This window comes from Carassius carassius, chromosome 2 (genome assembly GCF_963082965.1).
Source record: "Carassius carassius chromosome 2, fCarCar2.1, whole genome shotgun sequence".
In the NCBI taxonomy this organism is placed as follows: domain Eukaryota; kingdom Metazoa; phylum Chordata; class Actinopteri; order Cypriniformes; family Cyprinidae; genus Carassius; species Carassius carassius.
In genome coordinates this window covers 44,253,096-44,265,788 of record NC_081756.1, presented here as the reverse complement: position 1 = coordinate 44,265,788, position 12,693 = coordinate 44,253,096, and the positions used below count along the sequence as shown (strand labels likewise).

Sequence of the window (12,693 nt, the reverse complement as noted above, 5' to 3'; positions counted from 1 at the left end):
TTAAACACTTAACTGCATGTAATTTGCAATTAAACTAAAATGTGTTGCAGTTTAAATTTATATCGAGTGTGTAATGGAAACAGGTAAATTTAGCTCAAAGGGAATCATTTAAGATTTTAAAGGGAATTTGGACAGAATCACTGTTTTACAGCTGATCACTGAGACGGCCAGCTGTTCATTGAATGAGCCGTATAACAATTCCTACGGTCGAGAGTGTCTTTCGAGATGTCTTTCTGACCGTGTGCTTCTATGTGCGCTAGTTTCCTTACCTCTTGTGGTACCCGTCAAGCAGTAAATCTCTACTGTCTGACTACGCCACCCCCTGATGATGGGCAGGAGGACCCACAAGTCTTCCCTTAATGTAGTGTAGCTAACTATATTTTCCCCGCAAAGGGACGGTTGACAAGAGGCAGATATATAGATGTATTTCAAATTTATTACAATTTAGTACAAAAAGTGTGGAAAAGTTATTAAAATGGATCTTAAATACTGCTATACAATTGGTGGATTCTCCTCGGTCTAGGAAGGTCGGATCAGCCAATGCGAAACCCCTGCTCAGGAGGACCCTGGTGAGACAAAAAGAAACAGGAGACAGCAACCCAGCACCAGAAGAAGCATGCAACATAGCAAGCACCACACATTCAAGATCTTCAGATACCATGACAAAAATCTCACACCGTGTTATGGTTATAAATACACCCCAAACCAATGTCTCTAACAATGTGGTCCCTTGGCAAGAAGGGGCAAAGCATCAGTGTGGATCCGGCCTTGTACAGAAGTAGCCTAAGCATAAGACATAGTTAGAGAGGAGATCCACCAGCATTGATAGCACCAGAAGTTAAGGAACAATGCTACTACAAGTAGGGCACATGGGTGGTAGGCCCAGAAGCAAAATCACATCACACAATCACACAAACAAACCAACAAAACAATAAAAAAATCATGTTAGTTGCCAGCCTCATTAAACAGCATAGCATAGTCAACTCAAACATGGCTAGAAAATATAGGCCTACTTTTCAGTATGCTCAACTGTCCCACAGCTCATTGACATATGAAGACAAAGGTGAACATTCTGTTGCTACAGACAGAAAACGTATTTTAAAACATGTTCCAATGCAGATATAAAACATTCAATGGGAAATGTACATATTAAGGCATTTACCGATGCAGCCCAGCAGCTCAGGTCACAATGAGATGATCACAACATTTTTTAAAACTCCATGCAGAAGCCTGTGTCCTCCATGAAGAGTAGACACGCACTTCTAGAAATTACCCTGATAAAACAAAATAAATATTAAAATTCAAATGGCAGTGATTAATCATGCTCTACCATGACCAACAGTACCTCCATGAAAAGGAAGCCCAACGCGCACAACAGTGTCCAGCACCAACACAAAGAGAATCTGCCTTGCAACCAGCAGACACTTATCACTTCCTAATTGGTCATGTGACTTTTCAAAACATCATGTGATCCTGGGTGTTGTGTGAACGTGATGCAGCTATGTTGTGTGCCTGCCTGTGTAGATCCCCACACTCTGATGATGGACACGATCGCTGTGTCACGTGTCTGGGCTTCGCTGACTAGACAGAGGCAGAGTTGACAGCCATGCTCCATTGGGCTGCCAAGAGCTTCGGGCTGAGGGTGAACTCACCTTTATCCTCTGAACGCTCAAGGCTTGACGATTGGTATCTGGGCTCTGGATGTGTCTCTCAGCCAGACTCCACCCCAGTGCCTTTCTTCCCAGAGGTTTTTTCCTTCTCACAACCCTCGATAGAAGGACAGCCAAGTGATAAGGTGATGTTTCCCTGGTGGTTGCAGTGCACTTGTGCTCACAAAATGCCGCCATCTAGAGGAACCAGCCGCACCTCCTATTCAAACCCTGTAAGCTGTCATCAGCTCTAGATGCCAAGGCTTACAGTGCTGTGGGCCAGGCTGCTGGGAGGATCCAAGGATGAGACTCCTTTGAACAGGGCGATGAGCTTTTTCACAGGTAAACGGTGCAGCCCGCTTCTTGGGGTGCCATTAAGTCTTTCCAGAAGACTGCAAAGCGTCCCTGAGATGTGCAGCCCGGAGATGGAAAGGGTTGCTCTTTTGGGGCCACTAACATCTGGGCAAGTTTAGGGAGGACGAGGAGCAGGTCCTGTTGGTTGTGCTATATTAGCCCACCCAGAACTGGTTTTCCGATCTCTCGGTCCTCATGATAGCCCCTCCGTGGAGAATACCCTTGTGGAGGGACATTCTTTCTCAGGGGCAGGGAACTATTTGGCACCCATGTCCTGATCTGTGGAACTTGCACATTTGGCTTCTGGATGGGATGTGGCAGACCTCTCTGGTCTTTCACAGGCTGTGATAGATACTATCACTCAGGCTAAGGCCCCCTCTACCAGGCAGGCCTATGCTCTGAAGAGGGGTCTATTTGTTGACTGGTGTTCCTTTTGCTGAGAAGACCCTCAGAAATGTCTGGTCAGTGTGGCGCTTTCCTTCCTGCACGAAAAGATGGAGCGGAGGCTGTCCCCCTCCACTTTATGTCACTGCTATTGCGGTGCATCATGATGCAGTGGATGGAAGATCCTTAGGGAAGCGTGACCTAATCATCAGGTTCCCAAAAATTATCCCGGATCAGGAACTGGCTGGACTACAGGGACACCCCTTTGAGCCGCTTGACTCAGCTGAGTTAAAGTTCCTGTCATTTAAGACAGGACTCCTGGTCGCGCTCACATCCATCAAGAGGGTCAGGGACCTGCAGGCTTTTTTGTCAGCGAATCGTGCCTTGAGTTTGGGCTGGCTGATTCTCATGTTACCCTGAGACCCCAGTCTGGTTAAATGCCCAATGTTGCCACCACTCCCTTTCTTGACCAGGTGGTGAACTAGCAAGTGCTGTCTTGGAGGAGGCAGATCCAGCTCTTGCATGGCTGTGCTCATTAACTTGGAATAAACCTAGGACTTGAGATGCTCTGAACATCTCTTTGTTTGCATTGGAGGAAAGCAGAAAGGGAAGGCTGTCTCTAAGCAGAGGTTGGCCCACTGGCTAGTGGATGCCATTGCCTTGGTGTACCAATCACAGGGTGAGCTGTGCCCCCTAGGGATTAAAGCTCATTCTACTCGGAGTGTTGCTTCCTCCTGCAATTTGGCGAATGGTGCCTCTCTGACAGACATCTTCAGAGCTGCGGTCTGGGCACTTTCATGAGGTCTTAGAATCTCTAGGTGGAGCCAGTTTCCTCCCATGTGTTGGGTAAGAACAGGTAATTTGCTGTCTTGCTTATGGTGCCATTCATCTGGTTAGAATACGTGCACTTTTAATCTTCTAGTAAGTTCCCCATCTGGTGAATCCTGATGGAATCCTCCAGCACCCTGTGGCATTCAAACTGAGCGGAGGAGTCTGTTGCCACATCCAGTATTTCGGTTGCATGCCATTAGTCCCCCCACTTACTGGACTTGGTGCCATACATGAGATTCTGTTTCATGGCTGATCACTGAGACGCCCTGCGATTCACTGAACGAGCCATTTAACATCAAATCTGCACTGGATATTGATATCCAAAGTATAGTGAAAACACTATACATTAGCACAGTAACAAGATCGGCAGTTTAAGACTAAATTGTAAGCACAAAACACAAGATACTTCTCTTTTCAAAATGAATAAGGCTTTATTAAATAAATCAAAGACATATAAACTAATCTAACACAAGCACACACACTCAGACATTCATACAAGTTGCAGGAAGATAGAAAGTTAGGGAAGAATGAGTTTAAGAGAATGAAAATGTGGAATCCCAAGTTTACAGCAAAACGTGAAATTGCATAGACATGAACAGCCATCAATCACTTAATTAACCCTTGCATTGAGTTCCTCAATGAGGTTAAAATTTTATTAGATACACCAGTACAAATGTCTGGAGAAGTTACTTGCCACTCCTGTGTAAAGGGGGCTCCCTTTGTTGTCATTGAAAGGGGGCATTTCAATCCTGTCACTGTATATTTAGCACTTTGTACTTCAATAGTTTAATGAAATTTTTTTGCTAATATCACTTAGTTTCATTTTTTCTTGTATAAAATTCAACATATGAATAACCTATGACATTACTCTTACAAACCTCCTCTTCAAAATCCTTTGAAAATGAATGAAACTATGGATATCAAGGCAAAATACGTACTAATGTTGTTCATTTGCTCAGTTATGTTTTCAGAAAACACATGGATGCTACAAGTAAACAAGTTCCACATCACTAGGTAGTTTTATTGCTATTTATGACAGCTGAAATGACTTTTGTTTGTTCAAGGTAAGTTGTTTCTCTGCGTAAACATGCATCACAGAATATACAAGTTGTGTTGAGAAGAGGAGACCTTTTGCATGATGCCAGATATGGTGTAAATAGTCAAATAATCTGATTAAATCTTTTTATTTATTATTATCTTTTTGCCCAATACACAGTAAATGCTCTGTATACAGTCTTCAGGCAATCTATTGCATCTAAGGCTAAGACTCCCTAAAGAAGCTTTGATGAAGGTCAGTTCTGAGAAATGAAGACTTTTTAAGATTTTAAATGAACTGAACCTATAAAGAATTCAAACTTGGTGTTAAAAATGCATCAAAATGTAATTTTAATTCTAGTCATTATCTTCAAAAAGCAGCTGTAAAGGAAAAAAATAAAAATAAAATAAAGTAATCAAGACCTAAAATAAACATGTACCATGATGATTGTGGAGGTGGAGATAGAGGATATTTGCTATTTCACTAGAGAGAAAAAAATTGTACTTCTATAATCACAAAACTAGTTCAATTAACAATGTATATTCAATTTGTTACATTGTTCGTCTAACATACATGACTGACAGTGACGTCTTCTTTGAGTGGTTTGTAAAGTTGAGGGTCCTCCACAGACTGCAAAACCAAACAGAAACATTAGTGCACTGGTCAGCTTTCTGAAATCACCATGATTACTGTAGTTTATCTGTTTTAGCTGTGCTAGTAATACTGCACCTTCGCACTTACATTTGTTTCACACAATTCTTTCAGAGTCAAGACAGAGAAACTGAGGGTCACACAGAGTTGAAGAGCTGAAAAGATCATCATAGTGATATCCAGTGTTTCACGGATCATCTAGAGATGGGAAATATCAATGTGTCATGAAATAAAAGCAATTTGAATTTCTACACCAGGAGTCTCAAATCCACCCCCCCCAAAAAAAAAGAAAAAAAAAAGAAAAAGTTAGATATCATTCACCATAACTTAGTGCACATGCTTAGCTGAACTCTTTTGTTCCACATGGTTGAAACATACGATCTAGATACAGTAGTTTCAACTTTGTCCATTGTCTGCTCTATTTTTCTCCAGAAGTTACGACATAAAAATATTCTAACCTTTCAGTCAGTCACTCTTGACGCCACGCCCTCCAGTTCCCTGTGCGAGCCGCCTGCACCACCGGAACAAGTAGTTACACTCACCATTGTCAAAGCACTACCACAATGGGAAAAGATACCCATTCTGCTTGGAACAGGGAAGCTGCGGAAGCCCCATCCTTCCCGATGGAGGTCTCGGGAGCAAATACACATATACCATCCGTTTAGGTGTATATGGAGAAATTTGAGGTGATTAAAACCCTCTTGGGAAGGCAGAAGATACCGTTTCTACACGAAGGCTATAGAACCTAGCGAACATGTTAGGGGTTGCCCAGCCCGCAGCTCTACAAATATCTGTCAGCAAGGCGACACGAGCTAGTGCCCAGGAGGATGCAACACTTCTGATTGAGTGAGCTCGCAACCTGAATGGGCAGGGCAAACCCCGAGCCTGATAAGCCAGGGTTATGGGATCCACAATCCAGTGGGCCATCCTCTGCTTAGAGACGACATTCCCCTTCTGCCGGCCTCCATGACAGACAAAGAGCTGATCTGAGGTCCTGAAGCTTTGTGTCCGGTCTACGTAGCATCTCAATGCTCGGACGGGACAGAGCAAAGCCAGGGCTGGGTCTGCCTCCTCCAGGGGCAGCGCTTGGTCTTTGAATGGTGTAGTGGGAACCTTGAGCACGTAGCCAGGCCGGGGCCTCAGAATTACCTGGGAGTCAGCCGGCCCAAACTCTAGGCACGAATCGTCGACCGAAAATGCATGCAGGTCCCCTACCCTCTTGATGGAGGCCAGTGCAAGCAGGAGCAGAGTTTTCAATGAAAGAAACTTTAGCAACACTGAAAACAAAGGCTCGAATGGGCCCTGCTGTAGTGATTTAAGCACTAGAGCCAGGTACCAAGAGGGTTTAGAGGGGGGCCGGGAAGGATATAACCTCCGCGCACCGTCCAGGGACCAGACATGGAATTTCCAAAGGTCTGGACGTGGGTGCCAAATGGTGCCCCGTCTCTGAGTCAGTAGATCCTTCCTCAGAGGAATCGGCCAAGGAGGGGCTGCCGTAAGGAGCACTAGCTCGGAGAACCATGCTTGTGTAGGCTCTGCGGCCAGCTGTGTGCCAGTACATCTGTGCCGAGAGTTCCTTCGTTCAGGGAGTAGAACAACTGGCATTGAGAGGTCTCTGGAGCACAGAGTGGCTCCGAACCGTCTCCAAATCAGCTGGACCGTCAGGGGATGGAGTGTCGCCATTCTCCTAGGAGCATTGCTCAAGACAGCTCGTCGGCTGTACGGTTGAGCAGGCCCGAAATGTGAACAGCGCAAAGTGACCTCAGAACCTTCCGACTCCAAAGGAGGAGGTGGGCGAGTTGTGACATGCAACAGGGGCGCAGACCACCTTGTCGGTTGATGTACGCAAAGGTCGCTGTGTTGTCCGTTCGGACCAGCACATGCTTGCCTCGTAAGAGACCTTTGAGACGGTTCAAGGCAAGGTTCACTGCTTAAAACTCTAGGCAATTGATGTGCCACTGCAGCAGCGGGCCCGTCCAAACCCCTGAGACTGCATGCCCGTTGTAAGTGGCCCCCCAGCCGGTGGTGGAGGCATCCGTGTAAACCATAGCATGCCTGGAGATCTGCTCCAGGGGCACCCCTGCACGGAGAAATGCAAGATCTAACCACAGGGTGAGGGTCTGGCGACAGGCCGGTGTAACTTGGACCCAGTGAGTGCTGGCTTCCACGCCCACCACGGGACTCGGCCATAAAGCCAGTGCTGGAGCGGTCTCATATGTAACAGGCAGAGCGGTGTAAGTGCTGCCACAGTCACCATATGCCCCAGGAGCCTCTGAAAAAGTTTCAGTGGGACCGCTGTCCTGCCCTTGAATGTATTCAAGCAGACTAGCACTGACCACACACGTTCCTCTATGAGGCGTGCTGTCTGTTCGACCGAATCCAACTCCATACCGAGAAAAGAGATCCTCTGCCTCGGCAAGAGTTTGCTCTTTTCCCAGTTGACCTGAAGGCCCAACAGGCTCAGGTGCCGAAGCACCAAATCCCTGTGCTCGCACAACTGATCCCGAGATTGTGCTAGTATCAGACAATCATCTAGATAGTTGAGAATGCGAACACCCTGCTCTCTGAGGAGACACGTGAGGCAGCGATAGTGACCATCACCCGTTGCCAGGTAACGACTGCACCCAGAAACACACGGGTGAAATGGCATCCTTATAAGGACGACCCGTGAAGTTCTTTTAGAGATATTTGCTCTTTAGGAAATGCTCTTTTAGTGCTGAGGAGCACAGGGGAATTGTCCGCTTGCAACACGACAGGGGTAGTGAAGGCTGAAGTGTGCAATCTACTCGATACAGGAACGACCGCCGCTGAAGCACCGTCTCGCCAACACACGAAGCTTCCAAGAGCGTGCTGAACTCGTAGTTCACAGCAGACACAGTTGATCAGAACGATACTAACGTTCGGCTCCGAAGCGTAAAGCTGGTATGCATTGCACCTGCTGCCTTCTTATACTCACGCAGTGATCAGCGGCAGCTGGATGCAATAATTGCATGCCAATGTGCATTGGCTCGTTTAATTTATACTCAAATTAGATTGGTCTATCGAAGCGATATCCCATTTTGCATCAGTCACCGATGTGGCATCGAGAGTGACCGACTGAAAGGGAACTGATTGGTGCAAAACAAATTCAAAGTGTGTGCAGTGTATGTGCAGTTACAAAAATTGGGGGGTGAGTATAGGAGCTGTTCTGGTGAGTGTACAAGGACCCTTGTACCCGAAATATACAGGTTATATATATACAAAATTAGCATATTGTGATAAATTTCATTATTTTCCATAATGTAATGATAAAAATTAAACTTTCATATATTTTAGTTTCATTGCACACCAACTGAAATATTTCAGGTCTTTTATTGTTTTAATACTGATGATTTTGGCATACAGCTCATGAAAACTTCCTATCTCAAATAATTAGCATATTTCATCCGACCAATAAAAGAAAAGTGTTTTTAATACAAAGAAAGTCAACCTTCAAATAATTATGTTCAGTTATGCACTCAATACTTGGTCGGGAATCCTTTTGCAGAAATGACTGCTTCAATGCGGCGTGGCATGGAGGCAATCAGCCTGTGGCACTGCTGAGGTGTTATGGAGGCCCAGGATGCTTTGATAGCAGCCTTAAGCTCATCCAGAGTGTTGGGTCTTGCATCTCTCAACTTTCTCTTCACAATATCCCACAGATTCTCTATGGGGTTCAGGTCAGGAGAGTTGGCAGGCCAATTGAGCACAGTAATACCATGGTCAGTAAACCATTTACCAATGGTTTTGGCACTGTGAGCAGGTGCCAGGTCGTGCTGAAAAATGAAATCTTCATCTCCATAAAGCTTTTCAGCAGATGGAAGCATGAAGTGCTCCAAAATCTCCAGATAACTAGCTGCATTGACCCTGCCCTTGATAAAACACAGTGGACCAACACCAGCAGCTGACATGGCACCCCAGACCATCACTGACTGTGGGTACTTGACACTGGACTTCAGGCATTTTGGCATTTCCTTCTCCCCAGTCTTCCTCCAGACTCTTGCACCTTGATTTCCGAATGACATGCAAAATTAGCTTTCATCCGAAAAAAGTACTTTGGACCACTGAGCAACAGTCCAGTGCTGCTTCTCTGTAGCCCATTTCCTGCACACGCCTGTGCACGGTGGCTCTGGATGTTTCTACTTCAGACTCAGTCCACTGCTTCCGCAGGTCCCCCAAGGTCTGGAATCGGTCCTTCTCCACAATCTTCCTCAGGGTACGGTCACCTCTTCTCGTTGTGCAGCGTTTTTTGCCACACTTTTTCCTTCCCACAGACTTCCCACTGAGGTGCCTTGATACAGCACTCTGGGAACAGCCTATTCATTCAGAAATTTCTTTCTGTGTCTTACCCTCTCGCTTGAGGGTGTCAATGATGTCCTTCTGGACAGCAGTCAGGTCGGCAGTCTTACCCATGATTGCGGTTTTGAGTAATGAACCAGGCTGGGAGTTTTTAAAAGCCTCAGGAATCTTTTGCAGGTGTTTAGAGTTAATTAGTTGATTCAGATGATTAGTTTAATAGCTCGTTTAGAGAACCTTTTCATGATATGCTAATTTTTTGAGATAGGAATTTTGGGTTTTCATGAGCTGTATGCCAAAATCATCAGTATTAAAACAATAAAAGACCTGAAATATTTCAGTTGGTGTGCAATGAATCTAAAATATATGAAAGTTTAATTTTTATCATTACATTATGGAAAATAATGAACTTTTTCACAATATTCTAATTTTTTGAGAAGGACCTGTACATTATGCTTTAGATTAATCTTAGATAAACTTGAAAAAAAATGTCCATATTAAAAACGTATTCATAATAATATGAAAATCATTGGAAAAAAACAATTGAATTGTGGTTCATATTAATGTATAAACTATTAAAACTAAAATATTATATATATATATATATATATATATATATATTATTACTGGAATTATAATTGAAAAATCAATAGATATAATTTTTTATCTTGAAAGTGGCTCATTGGTCATTCATTTGGGACCTGTGTCATTTTAAAGTAAACAAAGAATAATTACCTTGTCATAGTTCTTTTCGTCATAGTGCATAAAAACCTTAAAGCTCATTAAGTCCCATGCATACATTGCAAGGCCTATCATAGCCAGCACAGCACTGACTTTGTTCAACACTACAGTGACGAGCAGCTGTAATACACAGAATCAAAACACAATGAGATGGCATCTTAAAAGAAAAAAAGTCTGAATGCAAACTACTGTTTTTGATTATTAAAGGCTTACCAGAAAATAGCTGGGAAAACAAGCTGCAACAATAGACACCACTCCAACTACAAGGAACTAAAAGACAAAGCAAAGAAATAAAGGAATTATTTACATTTGTAGATTGAAATAGATCAACAGATCACATAAAATGAATTAGGGTATCAAAACCAACATTCTAAAAATAAATAAATAAATAAATTCATGTCATCAACATTGACATTCACTCTGATTGACATTATGGACTCACTCATTTTACAATTTAGAAACTTAAGAATAATCAGAATCAGAATGAAGCATGTTTCTTACCACACCACCAAGCCAGAATGGAGCATTAGACACCATAATGTAGTCGTGTATTCCAGAGCTCATAAATAAAATCCCCGTCATTAGATTGAGAAGTCCTAATATAATCTGCATAATCTACAGAACAAGAGAAGAATGTTGTTTATACATTACATTTTATTGCATTTAACTTAATAATAGTTAAACCACATTATATCTTTACATTCACATTATATCTTGGCCATTAAAGGGACAGGGTTCAAGCTGTGTTAATACGGGCTGTGCGTGAGACTGAACTAAACGCAGATGTGAAGTATACCATTCCTTAATTTTAAAGGCATTTATTTATTTTTAGAAATTAGTGTATCATAAGAATGATTTTGAAACTGAAATTTCAAGGTAAATACTTACAAACAGTTGCTTTAAAGACATTAGAAAGTTTTATGAAAAGAACAGACAGATGCATGGCTTTTAATTAATCATGGCTTAAATTTTGTTCTGTTTCAACTATCACATGACCTCTAAAGACATGGAATATAACATAGAAATCATATGGACTATTTTATGGTGCAGGCAAAACTCTTAATTCTTATTCAGATGAACTGTCTCTTTAAGATGGACCTTAAGTCATATACCCCCCACCTTTTTTGGGGAAGATATATGAAATGCATACATTGTTACCACAAATTGAAAATGTCAATTTAAAAAGAAGCGCAACCACCTATTTTGTACAAATACATAAAAATAGCATTGGATCAATGTCAATGCATTTGACAAGTCACCAGAAAAACACTTTTTTGACCATCATTTGATTAATATTAAGGTTTAAGGGTGGAATAGGCTACAGTAAACCTCTTTTAAAATATGAACAGATTTTAAAGCATTAGGCTTCAAACATGACTTTGTAAATGGTCACAGTGAATGGAATCATTGTCTAAAGCTAAAAAACCCATCATAAATTCTCCTATGTTATGAGAAATCTGTCAACTCCAACTGTCGAAATCTGCAGACTCCTCAGAAACATGGGCAAAAGTCATGTAGTTTTATTTCAGTCTTTAGTTGTTTCCATGTGTATCTCACCCCAAGTGCCATATAGATGCCCATCATCTTCGCTTTCACATGCTGTGATACAGCACACATTGGACTTTGGCACAAAGAGCCCAGGATTTGACACACTATCGGCCATTTGCTTTTTGGGTTTGAGGTGATGGTGATCACTGTCACCCCCTCGCCATGAGACACTGCCAGAGACATCCTGCAACTGAGCAAAAATGATGTAATCATCACTGTCAGTTATATGTTAATAAAATATATAAACTCTAGAGAGAGAGGGAAAAAAGACAAAAAAAAAAAAAAAGACGGTGTCCAGAAGAGCATAACCCAGCTAACAGATTCATGTTCTGAGAACTTTTAAAGAAAGTTAGTGAATGTTCTGGAAACGTTCCCTGTTAGCTGGGAATTGCACACTTTAAATAGGCTATATGCAAATGTGTTTCTTAGTCTTTATAATTACGATAGAAATGTCTAACATTTATTTCCTCCTCACACAAGTTACACATTGTTGACTAACTTCTTTATCAACTGCGTTAAAGTTTCACAAGAAGATAAAAGTGCAAAAAAAATTAGTTTGCTAAAATGTTGTTGAAATTAAGATTACACTTTTCATCTGACTTCACCACTAACACAATTATTATTTACCTACATTATTTACACTAGCATGCATTTTACAGATCTATTGTGAAAGAGTTAAACTCACCTTGTACGTGATCGAGTCAGTAACAATCTCAGTTACAAAGTTCCACACCCTTTGTTTCTGTTAAATACAGAACTTTTTTTCTTTCTTTCTCGTCAATGACACTCCTTTCAGTTTCCTCATAGGTCTTTGTGGCAGAGGAATGCTGTTTGTCTAAACAACCCGCATACTCTTAAGAGGAGAAGGAAGTTACGAGAATGAAAGTAGATGACTTGGACATTCACCCCCCTGAAAGAAAATATCGGACATAGGCTATAAATGAAGCAGCCACTTTTTGTAGCTTAATCTAAATACTTTAGAATAGCCTCCTAATGTAACACAAAGGGTCCACCAAATATTAAACTTGGGTTGCCTCTTATTTTTATTTACTATTTACTATACTATTAGGGTTATTATTCTTCTTCTTATTTTTTTTTATTTACCAGCATCAGTTTTCCACAATATTAATTGAAGGAAAAGATGCAAAAAAAAAAAAAAAAAAAAAATATATATATATATATATA

General features: G+C 42.0%; 1 protein-coding gene across 1 annotated transcript; it reads right to left on the bottom strand.

Moving 5' to 3' along the window:
• Positions 1–4,752: 4,752 nt before the first annotated feature.
• On the bottom strand, positions 4,753–12,397 carry tmem176l.3b (transmembrane protein 176l.3b). Its single transcript, XM_059504447.1, has 7 exons — positions 12,194–12,397; positions 11,518–11,698; positions 10,462–10,575; positions 10,174–10,230; positions 9,955–10,080; positions 4,996–5,103; positions 4,753–4,884 (listed from the first exon to the last, which is right to left on the bottom strand). The coding sequence occupies exons 2-7, from the start codon at positions 11,689–11,691 to the stop codon at positions 4,819–4,821; spliced, it is 645 nt and encodes a 214-aa protein (XP_059360430.1). The 5' UTR covers positions 11,692–11,698; positions 12,194–12,397; the 3' UTR covers positions 4,753–4,818.
• Between the last annotated feature and the right edge of the window lie 296 nt (positions 12,398–12,693).

Bases quoted from the DNA above. Each gene is read 5' to 3' on its own strand.
- tmem176l.3b (XM_059504447.1), bottom strand. From the start codon at position 11,691: ATGTCTCTGGCAGTGTCTCATGGCGAGGGGGTGACAGTGATCACCATC. The intron at 5,104-9,954 runs GTAATTATTCTT...TCCCATCTCTAG, and splicing joins ACGAAAAGAACTATGACAAG to ATGATCCGTGAAACACTGGA. The intron at 4,885-4,995 runs GTAAGTGCGAAG...TTGGTTTTGCAG, and splicing joins AAGAATTGTGTGAAACAAAT to TCTGTGGAGGACCCTCAACT.